At 47.5% G+C, this 15,684-nt stretch overlaps 1 protein-coding gene across 2 annotated transcripts in view; it reads right to left on the bottom strand.

The window, feature by feature from the left end:
* The window catches only part of OCA2 (OCA2 melanosomal transmembrane protein), a 287,533-nt gene that overhangs the window by 130,476 nt on the left and 141,373 nt on the right, over nt 1-15,684 (bottom strand). For both annotated transcript variants that reach the window (XM_084841774.1, XM_084841775.1), the window contains exon 14: nt 7,670-7,802. In XM_084841774.1, the coding sequence (XP_084697900.1) occupies nt 7,670-7,802 (133 nt within the window). The remainder of the gene's footprint in view (nt 1-7,669; nt 7,803-15,684) is intronic.

Here is a 15,684-nt window from a genome sequence, read left to right as displayed (position 1 = left end):
CAGCACAAACTATGCCCAAGCATCATTCCTCTGGGGCCAATCCAAACCTGTAACATGCCCCCTTCCCCGCCCCCCCCCCCAGCAGCTTGTCTATTTTGAAAAATGGAAGGATTCAGTGATTTCATTTCGTTTCTTTTAGTTAGGATTTAGACTAGAGCTCTGTGCAAATGGAGTCTTGACATTCTCCACCCTATTTGTGGGCAGAGACTCTGGGGAGACAATTTCACCAAATTTCTCCAGAGGGAGGAGAAATTCTCAGCAGTTGCTCACAGGTAGGGCTCATCATTGGCACAGGGATTATAGCACAGCTTCTTTCTCTTTTTTGTAAGTGCTTTTGGTTTTTTTGTTCTACAATAGCATCAACTATGTTGGCAGGCTGCCCCCCCCCCCATTTGGCATCCACCACAATGCAGGTGTGAGGCAAGCAATGTTGTGTGTAGCTCCAGGGAAGCAGTGGAGCTAGTGCTGTGTCAAAATCTGTCCTATTTCCTGAAAGTTTTCTTTCCCCATGAAAGAGGTTTCCATTGTTATGCCTCATTCTCAGGGTGCTTTGTAATTTATTTTTCGGGTGTTTTTGAGTTTACCTAATCACTGCTATCCTCCCAGACATCCTTCACTTCCTGATCTGAAAAGGCCCCATGGGAGGAATTCGCTCTTGATGTTTTCCCCTGGGCTTTAATTGAAGTGTGGGAAGCCAAGGAGTCTGCAAGCTGCTGAGGAGATTATTGTACAATGAATGACAGGACACTTGAGCACACTCCTTGGCCACCTTCTAAGTAAGGTAAGCACAAGAAACCCAAAAACACCCCAAAACATTTCTTTTTTGGAGAAATTTCTCCAAAATTTCCTCATCATTGCATTTCTTTTCAAAAGCAATTTCTTTTCTATCAAATTGAATGAGAAAGGCTGAACAAAATGTGGGAGAAATTTTCAACACAGCACTAGTTTAAACTCCTTACATTTCTGGACTCCTGATTTGTATTTATAGCAGACATAAAACCATTGAGTTGGAAGGACCTGGGAGTGCATCTAGTCCAACCACACCCAATGCAAAATCTGCAATGCAGGATGCAACTACAGCATCCTTGACAGATGGCCATCCAGCCGCTGCTTCAAATACCTCCAGCAAAAGAGAACCCACCACTTCCTGAGGCAGTCTGTTCCACTGCCCAACAGCCCTCACTGTTATGACATTTATTCTAATGTTTAGCTGATATCAGCTTCCCTGCTATTTCTACCTCTTGGATCTAGTCTCTGGAGCAACAAAGAACAAGCCTGCTCCATCTTCTCCAGGACAGCCCTTCAGATATTTGAAGACACCTATCATATCTCCCCTTTGTCAGAAAGTATGCTAACAATGCCCTTTAGAAACTGTTCCCAGTATTTGCATCTAGAGTCCATTTTTCTATGCATTCTGGAGACCAGAGTGATTGTAAAAATCAAATAATAAACAAATAAAATACATTGTTGCATGTATTAAAATTGTTGGATTGGGACAGGAGGGGGAAAAATTGCAGAAGTGCAGCCTCCTTACTACAAAAGTGGGACAACAGTGGAACAGTACTCTGGAATAATTTTAAAAAACTTTCAAATAATAGCCAAAAAGAAAAATTAAGACTGGGATGCATATGAACATCCCTACAGAGTGCAAGCAGCCTTATTACAGTGAAGGATCAGTCTTATGGATCCATTCTAATTTAAGCAGCTAAACAGCGACACACAATATTCAAAAGGATTTGACAAGCAAGGAAATCAAAGCAGTGGAGAACAGTAAACTGGTGCTTTTTTATATACATACATTCGGTGCTTGTTTGATTGGTACTCAGGGGGCAACATAGCAGCCACTGAGTTGATTGAAACAGCTGCTTCAAACAATCCTACTGAAGATCACCCCCCAAAACCATGGCAATTAGAGTTTGAGAAGACCCATTAAGACATCTTGCACACTTTCTGTTACTTCTCTGAAGCCAAATTACTCCAGTTCCCTTTTAATGAAATGTTCTTTGATCACCTCTCTCATCCCATTTCACAGAAAGTGGTAATAGAACGAGTGCATTACTGTTTGCTTTACTGATTGGCTTCATCGTGCTGTAGCTGCTGCTGATTGTAGGGGATGTGGGGGGGGAGAACACAGTTTTCTAATTATGAAAACTGCCGAACCTGACAACAGTAGGCGGGAGAGCACCACAGATGACAAGTCTAACTTGAGCCTGGATATGCCTTTTTTCTGAATATATTTAACCATTTTGGCTGGTTAAATATAACATTGATGTTGATGATCGTGCTATTTTAAACAACAGTGCATCCTACAGCGCACCTTTTTACAGCAAATACCTCATGTTTGAGAAAATGTTCCACTCCCCATAGCTTTCAAGGGAATGTTGCTATGTTGCTTTCAAGTGCCTTTAGGATTTCAGGCTCATGCCTCAATACGAGGGCTGTGCATGGACCCCCTGAACTGACTCGGAAGCCACTTGGGGGCTTCTGAGGTGGGCCCGATTTGCTTCGGGCTGATTCAGGGGCCCCCAAACTGCCTCGGCCCTGAACCCAAAGTGGGACTTGGATGGCCAAATCCTGCTTCGGGCGGGCCCTGACCATGCTGCACAACCCCCCAGCTCCTGTGCCAGCAGCCATCACAAGGAGGAGTCACTGTCGTCGCTGCTGCCGCCGCCATTGCTGCCGCCACCTCTACTACTGTCACTGACGATGCCTCCCCCTCCACCTTTTCTGCCGCCGCTGCTGTCACCACCACCACTGTCATCACCGCCCACCACCGCCAGCTCCTGAGCCCTGGACACGTGCCGGCTCTTGTGGCAGGGAGTTGCCGTGGCTCAGGAGCTGGCAGCTGCAATGATGGTGGTAGCAGTGGCAGCGGCAGCAGTGGCGAAGGTGGCAGCAACAGCGATGGCAGTGACGGCAGCAGCAGTGACGACAATGGTGACTCCTCCTGTGGTGGCTCAGGGAAGGAGCTGGAGGCGCCAGCGCAGGGAGGCCAGGGGGGCAAATATCTGAAGCCTACCGAAGCACTTCAGAGAGACCCTGACTCACTTCAGCCCCCTTCGTGCCCCCTTTGCTTCACCTCGGAAGGGGCCCGAAGCAGTCCACTTCGACTCTGGCTTTGGGCCGAAGCAGTGCACAGCCCTACTCAGTATCGATTAACTGAGGGCTGCTTCTTGCGACGCCTTTTGTACCCAGGTACCGGTATCCTGAGTACAAAATGTATATGTAGCAAGTCAGATAAGAAAGTTGCACTTTTGTAGGAAACTGCCTGTCACTTAAAATATCAAATAAGAGCGGGGATCCAATCCAGTCAAGGCCAAAATCCTGCATATAACGCAAACCATCGATGTGGATGTACATCTCATTCCCACAGTCCTTCTACAGGGGTTAAAACAGGAGTGGGGAATCTCTTTCAGCCCAAGGGCCAAATTCAGTGTCACATAAACACTCAGGGCCACATTCCAGTAGTGGGCAGAACTGAAGGCAAAGGAAAGGGGGCCAAAGGCAAAAGGGATGCAGCTCGAAACACAAACAATAGCAGAACATTGTGGCCTAAAGCTCTTACTGCCTGTAAATAAGCCTTAGGAGAGGCATTTGGGAGGCAGATTTGGTGTCTTCAATATCTGATGCAAAGTGGAAAGTATTGTGGGAAGCGTTCCCATTCCATACCATTTCTGCCAGGCTCAGAGAGAATGCAATTAACGTTGTCCACAGATGGTACTATACCCTACTTAGATTACATTGTATGTACTCCACTTTATCTCCTAACTGTTGGCGAGGTTGTAACTAGGGATGTGCAAACCCACTCCCATCCAGGTTCTCTGGGGGCCCACCCTGCCCCGCCCCTGCTCACCAGTCCCCAGACCACACTCAAACCCCTCCCGTGCTCAGCGAGCAGCCCGCACTCACCCTGGCGGCCTCGTTGAGCTCCATGGTCACCATTTTTTTAAAAAAAAATGGCAATCACAAATATGCACATTTTTGCAATCACCATTTTATTTTTCAAAAAATCACAACTGCAGAGCTTGATGAGGCCACTGGCATGAGTGCAGGCCACTTGCCAAGCCTGGGCAGGGGGTGAGCATGGGCAGGGGCTAAGCAAGCGGGGCTTGGGGTGTGGACAGGGGGGGTTCCGCCAGATTCCTGGATGGAATTGGGCACCTGTGCCATCCCTAGTTGTAACACTATAAGCTCTTGGATGCACAGGTGGTAGAAATGCTCCAGGGTATATGTGTTCTGATCTCAGATTCATTTTTTGAATACTCTCAGACATTATGTCTCAGTTAGTCCTGACCCACCACTTGCTTTATTATCCATTCATGACAATGTTAGTAGAAAAATTATCTATAAGGATTTGTTAAACTTCTTGTTAGCAGTAGCCCATTTATAAATTGCTCAGCATTGGAAGTCGACTGCGGGTTTTATCTTACTTTACAAGGTTGGCTAACGAAGGTTTGCCAAAAAGCTCTGGCAGAGCATCTGACACATCATAGCAGACCTCTTCAAGGACTTAGAAAAAGGGACTGCTTTATTGAAATCTGGTCTCCCTCCTTTGCATTTGTGAATAGAGGTGTTGCTCAATACATGCCACCAGAGACCCAAAAGTCCTCTTGGAGGGATTTAGTTTATTGAATTTGTTGGTACCAAAGAATATCTTTAAGTTCCAAAGCTGATTATTTTCTGTGAGTGTGGATTGCATTTATATTTTTTATGTGATGAGTTTATAATATGTTGTATATATTTTTAAAATTAAATTATTAAAAAAAAATTAAAAGGAGAGGCATTTCAAACTTTCAAATTGGGGAAAAAACTGCACAAAAGCCAGGAAACCACATATTATTGGTGGTTGGGGGAAAGGGGGCATGGCCTTCTGGGAAATCCCGTAGAGCCAGATTTGGCCCCCAGGCCTGAGGTTCCCCACTACTGGGCTAGAAGGACCATGTAAACCTGTGACTTTGTTCATATAGATGTATGTGCATGTACCGATGCAAAATATTTGCTATTAGATATCAATCAAAAATGATTGGGAGGCATTGTCTGGAAGACATGTTCTCTCCAACTTAATTTAAAAGACTTAAAAGACTTAATGGAAGGGTTGAAGTTGAGAACAACCTCCTATCTATCTATCTATCTATCTATCTGTCATCTATCTATCTATCTATCTATCTATCTATCTATCTATCCCATCTTCCCATAAAATAAACAAGGCAGCTTATAATATACCAAGAATAAAATAATGCACAACAATGAAAACAAATAACAACTCACAGGTAAAATAGACAAACAGAAATGCTTTGTAAGCTCAAGAAAGCAGTAGAAAACCCTACACATTTCAGAATCCTTATCATAGTCACCTCTATGACCAATACATCCCCAAAACATATAGCAACACACATTTTAATATGGCTAGAAAAATCTGTTTCCATCATTATTCCTAATAGGAATTGTATACTGTTGACATTAGATACTGTGCTAGATAGTCAGGTTGCTAGCTTCGGCCAGACCAGGATCATGTGGTCAGAGATGAAATTATTCTAGCGCAGGACGAGGGATACATTTTGTCTGGATCAAGACTAAAGGCTTCTCTTAACAGGGAAATTATATGTTCACAGTTCAAGACAATGGTCAAATCTAGGAGAGAAGTCCATACAGAAATCAAGTCAGGAGTAGGGATGGGTGAGAATTTCTCCCTGAAACTTCGGGGGGCCGAGTGCCAACGCATTCGGTCCTCCGAAGGTTGTTCGGGGAGAAATTCTCTGCCCCCCCCGCCCCCCGCCCCCCTCCCCGGGATGGGACTTACCTTTCACAAATGTCCCTCTTGGCGGCGGGTCCCGGCGGCGGTTCGGCAGGTCTTCGTCAGGGGCGGGGGCAGCAGCCAGTCTTTCGACTGGCTGCCGCCGCCGCCGCCATTACAAGAAAAGTTAAAAAAAAAAAACACGCCCCTGTGATAGGCTACGTAACGATTAACGTAGCCTATCACGGCTAGATTTGCAAAGTCAGCCGTGATAGGCTACGTTAATCGTCACGTAGCCTATCATGGGTGACTTTGGAAAAAAAAAAAAGCACGTATGGCTAATGGCGGCCCCCATAGGGAGCCACCATTCGCGTTCCTTATTTGGTCCCTGTAGTCTACGTAAAGATTTACGTAGACTACGGCGAAAATAAGGGCAACGCTATTTGCGTTGCCCTTATTTTCGCCGTAGTCTACGTAAATCTTTACGTAGACTACAGGGACCAAATAAGGAACACGAATGGCAGCTCCCTATGGGGGCCGCCATTTGCGTACGCGCATTTTTTTTTTTTCAAAGTCACCCGTGATAGGCTACGTGGCGATTTACGTAGCCTATCACGGCTGACTTTGCAGATCTAGCCGTGATAGGCTATGTTAATCGTTACGTAGCCTATCACAGGGGCGTGTTGTTGTTGTTGTTTTTTCTTTTGAAGTTCGCGGCCGGGGAGACGGGGCGCTTCTCCCCGCCCTGAATTTCGGCTGGGCGAGGCGGGAAGCCTCCCCCCCGGCCTGAATTTCGGCCGGGCGAGGCGGGAAGCCTCCCCCCCACGGCCTGAACTTCGGGGGGAGCAGCGAAGCGCCTCCCCCCCACCGCTAAGCAAGCTGCGAGACCAGGTAAGTGACTTTCGTGCATCCCTAGTCAGGAGATGGTGAGTCAAACAGCAAGAGGTTCAAAACGCACAGGGCCAGGCCAAAACATTTTGCTGCCTGAGGCAAAGAGCAAGATAGTGCCCCCTCCCATTCCACGTACAAAAGCCAACTGGGCTGGCAGTTGAATCTTTCTTCAACACTGGAAGTGGGGCAGCATCTTTCACCACACTTGAAGGCAGTAGGCTAGCTTAAACTCTCTCCTCCAACAACTTGTGGCCACTTCTCAACATGTGCAACCCAAAGTGACTGCCTCACTCTGCCTAATAGGCACTGGGGCTTCAGAGAGATCCAGATAAGAGGATGGAATGATTGGGGGTAGGAAGTTGAAATGAAACAGATTCAGTGAAAAAAATTACCTGGGAGTTCGTAGCAACTAGCCCAGAGAGGCATGTTTAATGGGATTATTTCCTTTCAGCCACCCAATCCTAGCTTGACATTCTACATCCTGGGCAATGGAATGGAACTGAGCCCTGGAAAAGTTCTCTTCCAGAGAACTCACACATCTGATCTGAAGGAGGCCCTGGCCCAAATCCCCAGGCCCTGCTGTTACATCCATTGAATCTGATACACTTTCATGAAGTACAAATTCTCAGTAGCAAATCTCAACACTGAGGTAAAGAGGGGAAATAATGGCTTGAGAAGTAGAGAGGAGGAATCATTTTTAACGTGTGTTTTTCTACCTTATGTTTAATTTATTTTATGTTTGGTTTTATGTTATATTTAATTTCTTTGTTTTTATGTTATATTTTAATTAAGATTTTGTTTTTAATCCGGATTTTACTTTCAGCAGTCCTGAGTGCCATTCTTTGGCAAAAAGGTGGAATATAAATTAATTAAACAAACAAACAAATAAATAAAACAGTCCATTAGTATAACAAACACTCAAGGTTTGAAGGGGGCTTGTCACCTAGGCTAATCCATGATTATAGAAAGAAAATCGTGTTTCATTTCATTATGCAAATTTATTCAGATCCACAACTATATATATGATATCAAGCTTGAACTTACCAACAATTTCACTAGGTTCTTTGTTGTAAAGTTTTTTGTTCCAATAGAGTAGCCTTAGGAAAGGAACGGAGACCAGAAGTACAAGACAAATTCCAACAAACATATGTCCTGTAAATGCAGCAAAATCCACACCCTGGGAATAAAAATATAGTTGAAGTAGAATAAATTACAATAGCTCAATGAAAATCAGAGTGAAGTGTGAGAAGCCAGCTACTATTATTATAGTGTCTTCTTAGCAGGCTAGCAGCACAAGAGAACAATGATGTATTTCCCATTTTGTACTTGAGATAAGATCCAGCCAAAAATTTAGAACTTTTAAGTGTTAAGTCTCCTTGATTTCAGTGGGGGAGTTAAGCACATGCTAAGTACCCTTCCATTGAAATCAATCATTGCTTAACTTTGGCAATGTCATCTCACAGTCTTCGAAGCTGCGCAGCTTTGAAGCTTTGAAGATGCTAGCAGCCCCCCCCCAACCTGAGCTCTGGGTGCTGTCACCGCTGCCCCTCTTCCTTATGCCGGCTGAAAAGGGCTGGTGTGGGGAAAGGAGCATCGGCAGACACCCCCCAGCCTATTGCCCTGGCGTTCAGCAGGTGGGGGGGAGAAGAGGATAGGTGCCTCCTTCTTTCCTCCACCCCCACCTGCTACACTGGCAGCAGCAAGGGACAAGTTGTCACCGCTTTGAGCTCCAACAGGATGCTCACACCATCCCTACACACACACACACACACACACAGAGGGATAGAGGAAGAGAGGGACAGTGGGCGGGGAATCAACAGAAACAGGAAGAGTTTCTGCTCCTCCAATGAGAGCCCCCATCTTTAAGAGCAGGAAAACAGCACAGCTCTCGAGTGTAAACCGAGCTTACGCATTCGATCAAGAACCGCAACGGGGAAAATGGGTGAGTGTGGATAATCACGTTTTAATGTGAGTGCATTTAATCTGACAGGATCCTGAGTTGGTTGTGATGGCAGGCACAATGTAGATCAGCCCACCATGAGAAAGTTTTTAAAATCTACTTCCTCATAATGATTCCTCCTATTGATGAATATGTGCTTACATGATTTCAAGTAATCAATATTCTTTAGAATCAGTGCTCCTTATTAAGTCACCTGAGAAGAAAGTGTCTTCCATTATTCTGTAATTCAGTCATGACTCTTTCCATGGTTGCTCAAAATATATCATTCTACATCAGTGGACAGGCAAAAGAGGACAGGAGTGATGTAGACTGCACACAGGATCACAGGGTTGCTAAACATACACTACAGTCTAAACCATCCTTTGTCAGCTTTGTGCCCTCCAGATGTTTGGGCTTCAACATAGCCAGTGGTCAGGAATGCTGGAAGTTGTAGTCCAAAACATCTGGAGGGATCAAGCTGAGAAAGGTTCATCTAGACTCCAATGGGGTGCTGTTCCTTTAAGAGTTGCAAAAAGGACTTTTGGGAGGGGGTGAATTATGGCTTCTATTGCCACCAAAGCCTTGTGACCTGATAAGCAAGTATCAGTTCAACCTACTGGTTGAACCCACAACTCAAACTGACCACAGTTAAAAATGATTATGTTTTTTGACATTTTGGTGCAAATAATTAAAAAAAAAAAACATGTGGGGAAGCTGTTACTTGTAATTCTGCAACATATGAGTGTGTGGATGATTTTTAAAGAAAATGTAGATTGCACACAGAAGGCATTATGCTAATTTGTGGTCACTCAGAGCCAATAAACATAACCAGTTTGCTATGTGCACATTCAATATATGCTGAGAGAAATATTTGCATAGCTTGGAGTGGCCTTAGGTAGTTGCTTTTTGAACAGGAAGCAGTTCTTGCTTCCACAAATGATGATCAAAACTTGGAACAGAAGCAGAATGTGGAACAGAACTGGAAATGTACAGAAAAAAAGTTTAATTTTTAAAAAATGATGAAATCTATTGGAATAAACTAATAATGGCCAGCCTGCCCTTCCAGAATCCAGCATTTTCACACGTGTTGGGGCTTGCTCCCGGAAGCACTATATTGCAGCCACACATAGACCTGGGCTGGCAGGGTTGGGCACATGCAGGCCGGGGCCCAGTAGGGCTGGCTGCACACATACCACCCCTATTGAATACTACCCAGTATAAGCACCTAGACTGACACTGATACGATAGTTAGTTAGTTAGTTAGTTAGTTAGTTAGTTATAGTGGGTTTTAGACTGCCTTTAAGGGTAGAACCCTCTCAAGGTGGTGTACAAGATAAAAAATACAAAAATATGTGAATACAAATAGGAGGTATATAAATCTACAACAAAACGCTATAAAAACAAATAACACCAATAAAACCTACAGCCCACAGTTTGTACAAAGGCCAGTGATAACAGGTGGATCTTCAGAATCTTCCTGAAAATCTGCCAAGAAGGGGCCTGGCAAACCCCTGATGGAAGCTGATTCCAGAGGTGCAGGGCCACCACTAAAAAGGTCCTCTGTTAGGAAAAAAGACTCTTCACACATTACAATGATGTACATAGAAGAGAGAGGAATCCAGTGGTTCTGCCTCTGATATGCATCAGGTTAAATCAGTGAAAGAGCATACGAGCACAGTGCACTGTACTTGCATGTGTCAGGATGTGCCCTAGCTGCCTCTTACAGTCTACTCCAATAGCCAGCTCAAGACATGGACAAAAGGATTATTTTCAGGGCCTTAATCCTTTTACAACTTAAATACTCTTTCAGATGCTAATCACCAGCGACTAAGCAAGGAACAGCACTGGGGAAAGATAGCAGAGTAGCCTATGATCCAGGTTAGGCAGGTGGTCCCCATTTGAAGGAGAATCAAGGGAAGACCCAGAACTTATGGGCTAGGGAGAGATCCTCCCTCTTTCCCTTGGGTCCTCAGGACACAACCGTTGCTTGTGCACCACATGAGCGCTACGCCTCCTTTCCACGCCCTCCATCTGTCGTCGCTCCCTGCGTTGGCGTCGAGCGTCCAGCAAGCCCCCCTCCAGCACACTCTTGCTGCCAGGGTCACTATCTATCCCAGGAATAATGGCAGGAGGAATCTCTGCCAGCTGCTGTGCCTGTGAGAGATGAGCGAGCTCCTCTCCCACGGATTGCTGTTCCTCCTCAAATCAGAACTGCTCTGGGGTTCTATCAGCTCAGTTTCTACCCTGACATCATCCCCGCTCCCATGAGGCCCCCCCTCGTGCTCCTCCCCTGGGGCCCCGGGTTTGTGGGGGTACAGCTGGTGGAAGCACCTCAGCAGCAATGGAGCATGCACATTTTCTGCGGGTTCCCAGGATCGCTCATCTGGCCCGTACCCCTTCCAGTCCACCAGATATTGCAGGTGGCCACGAGAAAAGCGGGAGTCCAGAATCTCCGCAACCTCAAACTCCTCCTCCCCTTCAAGCAGTACTGGCGGCAGGGGGGGAGCCAAACGAGCAATGAGGGTCACCAGAAACCAGGGGGGACAGCAAGGACCGATGAAAAACAGGATGGATCTTCATGGAGGGGGGGAGAGCCAGGTGAAAAGCAACAGGGTTAATCTGGGCCGTAATCTGGAAAGGCCCTGTGCGGCGAGGCACGAGTTTCCTTGCGGGTGAGTAAGAGGGGAGGTATTGGGTGGGCAACCAAACCCAGTCCCCCAGTTGCAGAGATGGACCTGGCTGGTGCCACCGGTCCGCAGAGGCCTTGCAGGCTGTCTTGGCTTGCTCGAGGGAGTCCCGTAAGAGGTGGTGTACCGCTCGCAACTCCTCTAAAAACTCATGGGCCGCCGCCACCGAAGAGGGAGGTAGGGTGGACAGGAAAACCTTGGGGTGGTAACCAAAATTGCCCCCCCCAAAAAATGGAGTTTGGTGGGTAGAAGCATGGCAGGCATTGTTATAAGCAAATTATGTGAGAGGCAGCAAGGAAAACCAGTCATCTTGCTTGTAATTGACATAACAGTGCAAATATTGCTCCAGAGTCACATTGATGCGCTCGGTCTGACTGTCGGTCTGTGGATGGTGGGTGGAGGAAAGACGGAGTGTCACATGGAGAAGCCTAAGTATGTCCCTCCAGAAATGAGCAATGAATTGGGTCCCCTATCTGAAATGAGACCCTCGGGCCATCCATGGAGCCGGAAAACATGCACCAAAAAAAGCTCTGCCGTCTCCCTGGCTGTGGGCAACCAGAGCAGGGGATGAAATGGGCCATCTTAGAAAACAAATCCACCACCACCAGAATAGTGGTCTTACCGTGTGAGCGAGGCAAGTCAGTGATGAAGTCAAGGGAGAGCAGTTTCCAAGGTCCTGAGGCGGTAGGCAGGGGGTGAAGCAAGCCTGTGGGCTTGCCTGAGGGGGCCTTCGCCTGCTAGCAGGTTGAGCAGGAGGCGACATAAGTCTTGACATCCCGACACACACGAAGCCAACAAAAATCCCGCGTCACTCCGTGCAGGGTCTTGGTGAAGCCAAAATGCCCAGCAGTGGGGGAGTCGTGGCACTGATGGAGAACTTTCTCGCAGAGGAGTCTAGAAGTCACATACACCTAGCTGGAATGGTAAAGCAGGCCACCTCGCAAAGAGAAGGGGGTAGAGTGGGGGGGCCAGAGGCTAGCCTCAATTCCTCTACTTTTGTGTGGACAAAAGCATCCTCAGCCTGTGCAGAGTGAAGGCACTCCTCCCAAGAGAGAGGCACCGCAGCCGCTGCCAGGCTCTGGGGGGGAAGTATCAGAGGGGGGGGATTTCCCTCACCCCCTGGCTGGAGGTCAGGCTTACAAGAAAGAGAATCTGCTTGTAGGTTGTCAGAGGCCTTCACATGGCAAATCTTAAGGTGAAACCAGGGGGAAAAAAAGTGACCACCTAATCTGCCGCTGGTTTAAGGCATGGGCTGTCTGAAGATGTTCCAGGTTGCGATGGTCGGTTCTAACTTCAACTGGGTGCTGTGCCCCTTCCAGAAGATGACGCTAAGTCTCCAAAGTGGACTTGATGGCCAACAGTTCCTTCTCCCAGATGGTATAATTCCTCTCAGACATGTTCAGCTTCCTGGAGTGGTAGGCGCAGGGTTGCAACCCACTGCCCACCCGATCTGGCTGAAAAAGCACCACCCCCACCACAAAGTCAGAGGCATCAGTTTGCACTACAAAAGGCTTCCTCAGGTCAGGATGTAACAAGATTGGCTCAGAACTAAAAAGCTTCTTAAGTTCCTCAAAAGCCTGTGCGGCAGATGCCGTCCAATGAAAAGGAGATTTCCTGCCCTTAAGGAGGTCCGTGAGAGGAGATGTCAGCCAAGCAAAGCTGGGCAGGAACTTTCTGTAAAAATTAGCAAACCCCAGAAAATGTTGCAAGTCCTTCTTGGTGGATGGAGCCTGCCAGGAGAGGACAGCCTGGACCTTTGCAGGATCCATCCTGATACCGTCAGCTGAGATAATGTAGCCAAGATAGTCCAAAGAGGTTAGGTCAAACGCACATTTCTCCAGCTTGGCATAAAGATGGTGCTCGCAGAGGTGCTGGAGGACGGTGGAAACATGGTGCTGATGGGCATGGGAGTCCTCAGAAAATATAAGTAAATCATCGAGATACACAATGAGGAAAGTGTCCAAATAGTCCTGGAAGAAGGCATTCATAAAGCGCGAAAACGTGGGGAGGCGCAGGCAAGCCCAAATGACATCACTAGGTATTCGTACACTCTGTACCGGGTGCCAAAACAGGTCTTCCACTCATCCCCCTCCCAGTTGCGAATCAGATTGTAGGCGCCACGCAGGTCCAACTTTGTGAAAATCGTAGCTCGCCCCAGGCACTCCAGCATCTCTTGTATGAGGGGGAGGGGGTACTTGTCAGGGATCGAGATCTAATTCAACACTCTGAAATTGAGCACCAGGCAGAGTTCTCCCAATTTTTTGGACACAAAAATGGTAGGGGCGCAGGCGGGGGAGGGGGAGGGGTGAATGAAGCCACGTCTGAGGTTTGTGTCCAAAAACTCCCGCAGAGCTCGAAGTTCCAGCTCAGACATTGAATACAGCCGGCCAACGGGGATGGTTGCCCCAGGAATGAGGTTAATGGCACAGTCAAAAGGGCAGTGGAGGGGAAGCTGGTCGGCCTCCTTCTTGTCGAAAACATCCTGAAAAGCTGCATACTTCTCTGGGAGGATCACAGTAGCTGAAGAACTGCCAGAAGCAGATGAGGAGGGGGAGGAAAGCGTTAAGGCCTGGACTGGGACTGGTGCCTCAGTCGGGAGGCAATGCTCGCAGCAGTAGAGAGACGCAAACTCCACTTGCTGAAGCCCCCAAGAAATCTGAGGATTATGCTTAGAGAGCCAGGGAACACCCAGCAAACGGGTCTGCCAGCACCCCTCCAGCTGACTATCTATCTGGAGGCAGGTCTGGATGAGGTCCTCCAAAGTAGGCAGGCTAGGCGTACGTGCCAACTCATCCAAGATCTCGTCGTTCAAACCATCCAAAAACTGAGCCACCAGCGCAGCATCATTCCACTGTAAATCCTGCATCAGCAAGTGAAAAGTTGTTGCGTAGCTGGAAACTGAGTCCTTGCCCTGCCTGAGGCGGCGAATATCCCGAGAAGCCATCTGCGTGCGCAGGGGGTCACCGAAAAAACTGGCCATCACTGTCGTGAAACCTTGATAGTCCCCAAACAGGGGGTCATTAGCAAGAAGAAGTCCCAAAGCCCATTTAGCTGCCACGCCTGAAAGTAGGTTAATGATGAAGCCCACGCGAACCTGTTCTGTCAGGAAATCCTCAGGTCAAAAGTGCATGTACAGCTCCAACTGGGCCCGGAAAATCTGAAAAAGTCCTTTCTCACCAGAAAACTTCTCTGGCAGAGCCACCGGGCACTTGCAGTGGGGGGGAATCTGAGGTGGTGGGGACTGAACCGCAGCTTGTAGATTCTGTACGGCAGTCATCAGTTGAGCCACTTGATCATGAAGAGCCTGGTTCTCTTGCATGAGAGCTTGCACCGCTGGGTCCATGGCAGCCTCCAGAGGCAGTAGGAGCAGAGGGGAAAAAAAAGAGGAAGGGGACCAAGCTGTCAGGATGCGCCCTAGCTGCCTCTTGCAGTCCCCTCCAATAGCCAACTCAAGACACAGACAAAAGGATTATTTTCAAGGCTTTAATCCTTTTACAACTTAATGACTCTTTCAGATGCTAATCACCAGCGACTAAGCAAGGAACAGCACTGGGGAAAGATAGCAGAGTAGCCTATGCTCCAGGTTAGGCAGTTGGTCCTCATTTGAAGGAGAATCATGGGAAGACCCTGAACTTATGGGCTAGGGAGAGATCCTCCCTCTTACCCTTGGGTCCTCAGGACGCAACCATTGCTTGCGCGCCAAACGAGCACTACGCCTCCTTTCTGCGCCCTCCATCTGTCGTCGCTCCCTGCGCCGGTGCCAAGCATCCAGCAAGCCCCCCTCCAGCACTCTCTCGCTGCCAGGGTCACTATCTATCCCAGGAATGCTGGCAGGAGGAATCTCTGCCAGTTGCTGTGCCTGTGAGAGATGAGCACGCTCCTCTCCCATGGATTGCTGTTCCTCCTCAGAATCAGAACTGCTCTGGGGTTCTATCGGTTCAGTTTCCACCCTGACAATATGCAATGCATGTGCAATCAGGGATTGTCGAATCTCCTGTTGTGCAAACTTTGTATTTGTGTAGCCTCTTTCACAAGTTGGACTAAATGTACTTAGAGGAGAGATAAGGCTGGCGGGCACTATCCCATCTATGTGTAGTCATATGTGCAAAGAGTTCTAAGCCAAACTGAATTAGAAACACTAAACTCAATAATCTTATATTTATCACTGTTTGCCTGAATAGTCTGGGTGAATTTTTTTATAGCAGGGGTGTGGAAGCCCTTTCAGCCTGAGGACTGAATTCGCTTTCGGTGAGCTCTCAGGGGCCAGAATCCAGTGATGGGCATGGCCAAAGGCAAAAAGAGTGGGAATTTCAGCAGCAAATCAGTGCTTTTTCCCATTATCCTAGCAAACGCTAGTTACATTGCTCAAGAGTTGGTTTGTACTAGCACAACATCATCAGTGTTAGCACTGGGCCAGAGTTGGATGCTACCCA

The sequence above is a fragment of the Heloderma suspectum genome, chromosome 3 (assembly GCF_057233095.1).
Source record: "Heloderma suspectum isolate Gila_16-S chromosome 3, 16-S_ref, whole genome shotgun sequence".
Taxonomy (NCBI): Eukaryota; Metazoa; Chordata; class Lepidosauria; order Squamata; family Helodermatidae; genus Heloderma; species Heloderma suspectum.
This window is presented reverse-complemented; position numbering and strand designations above follow the sequence as displayed.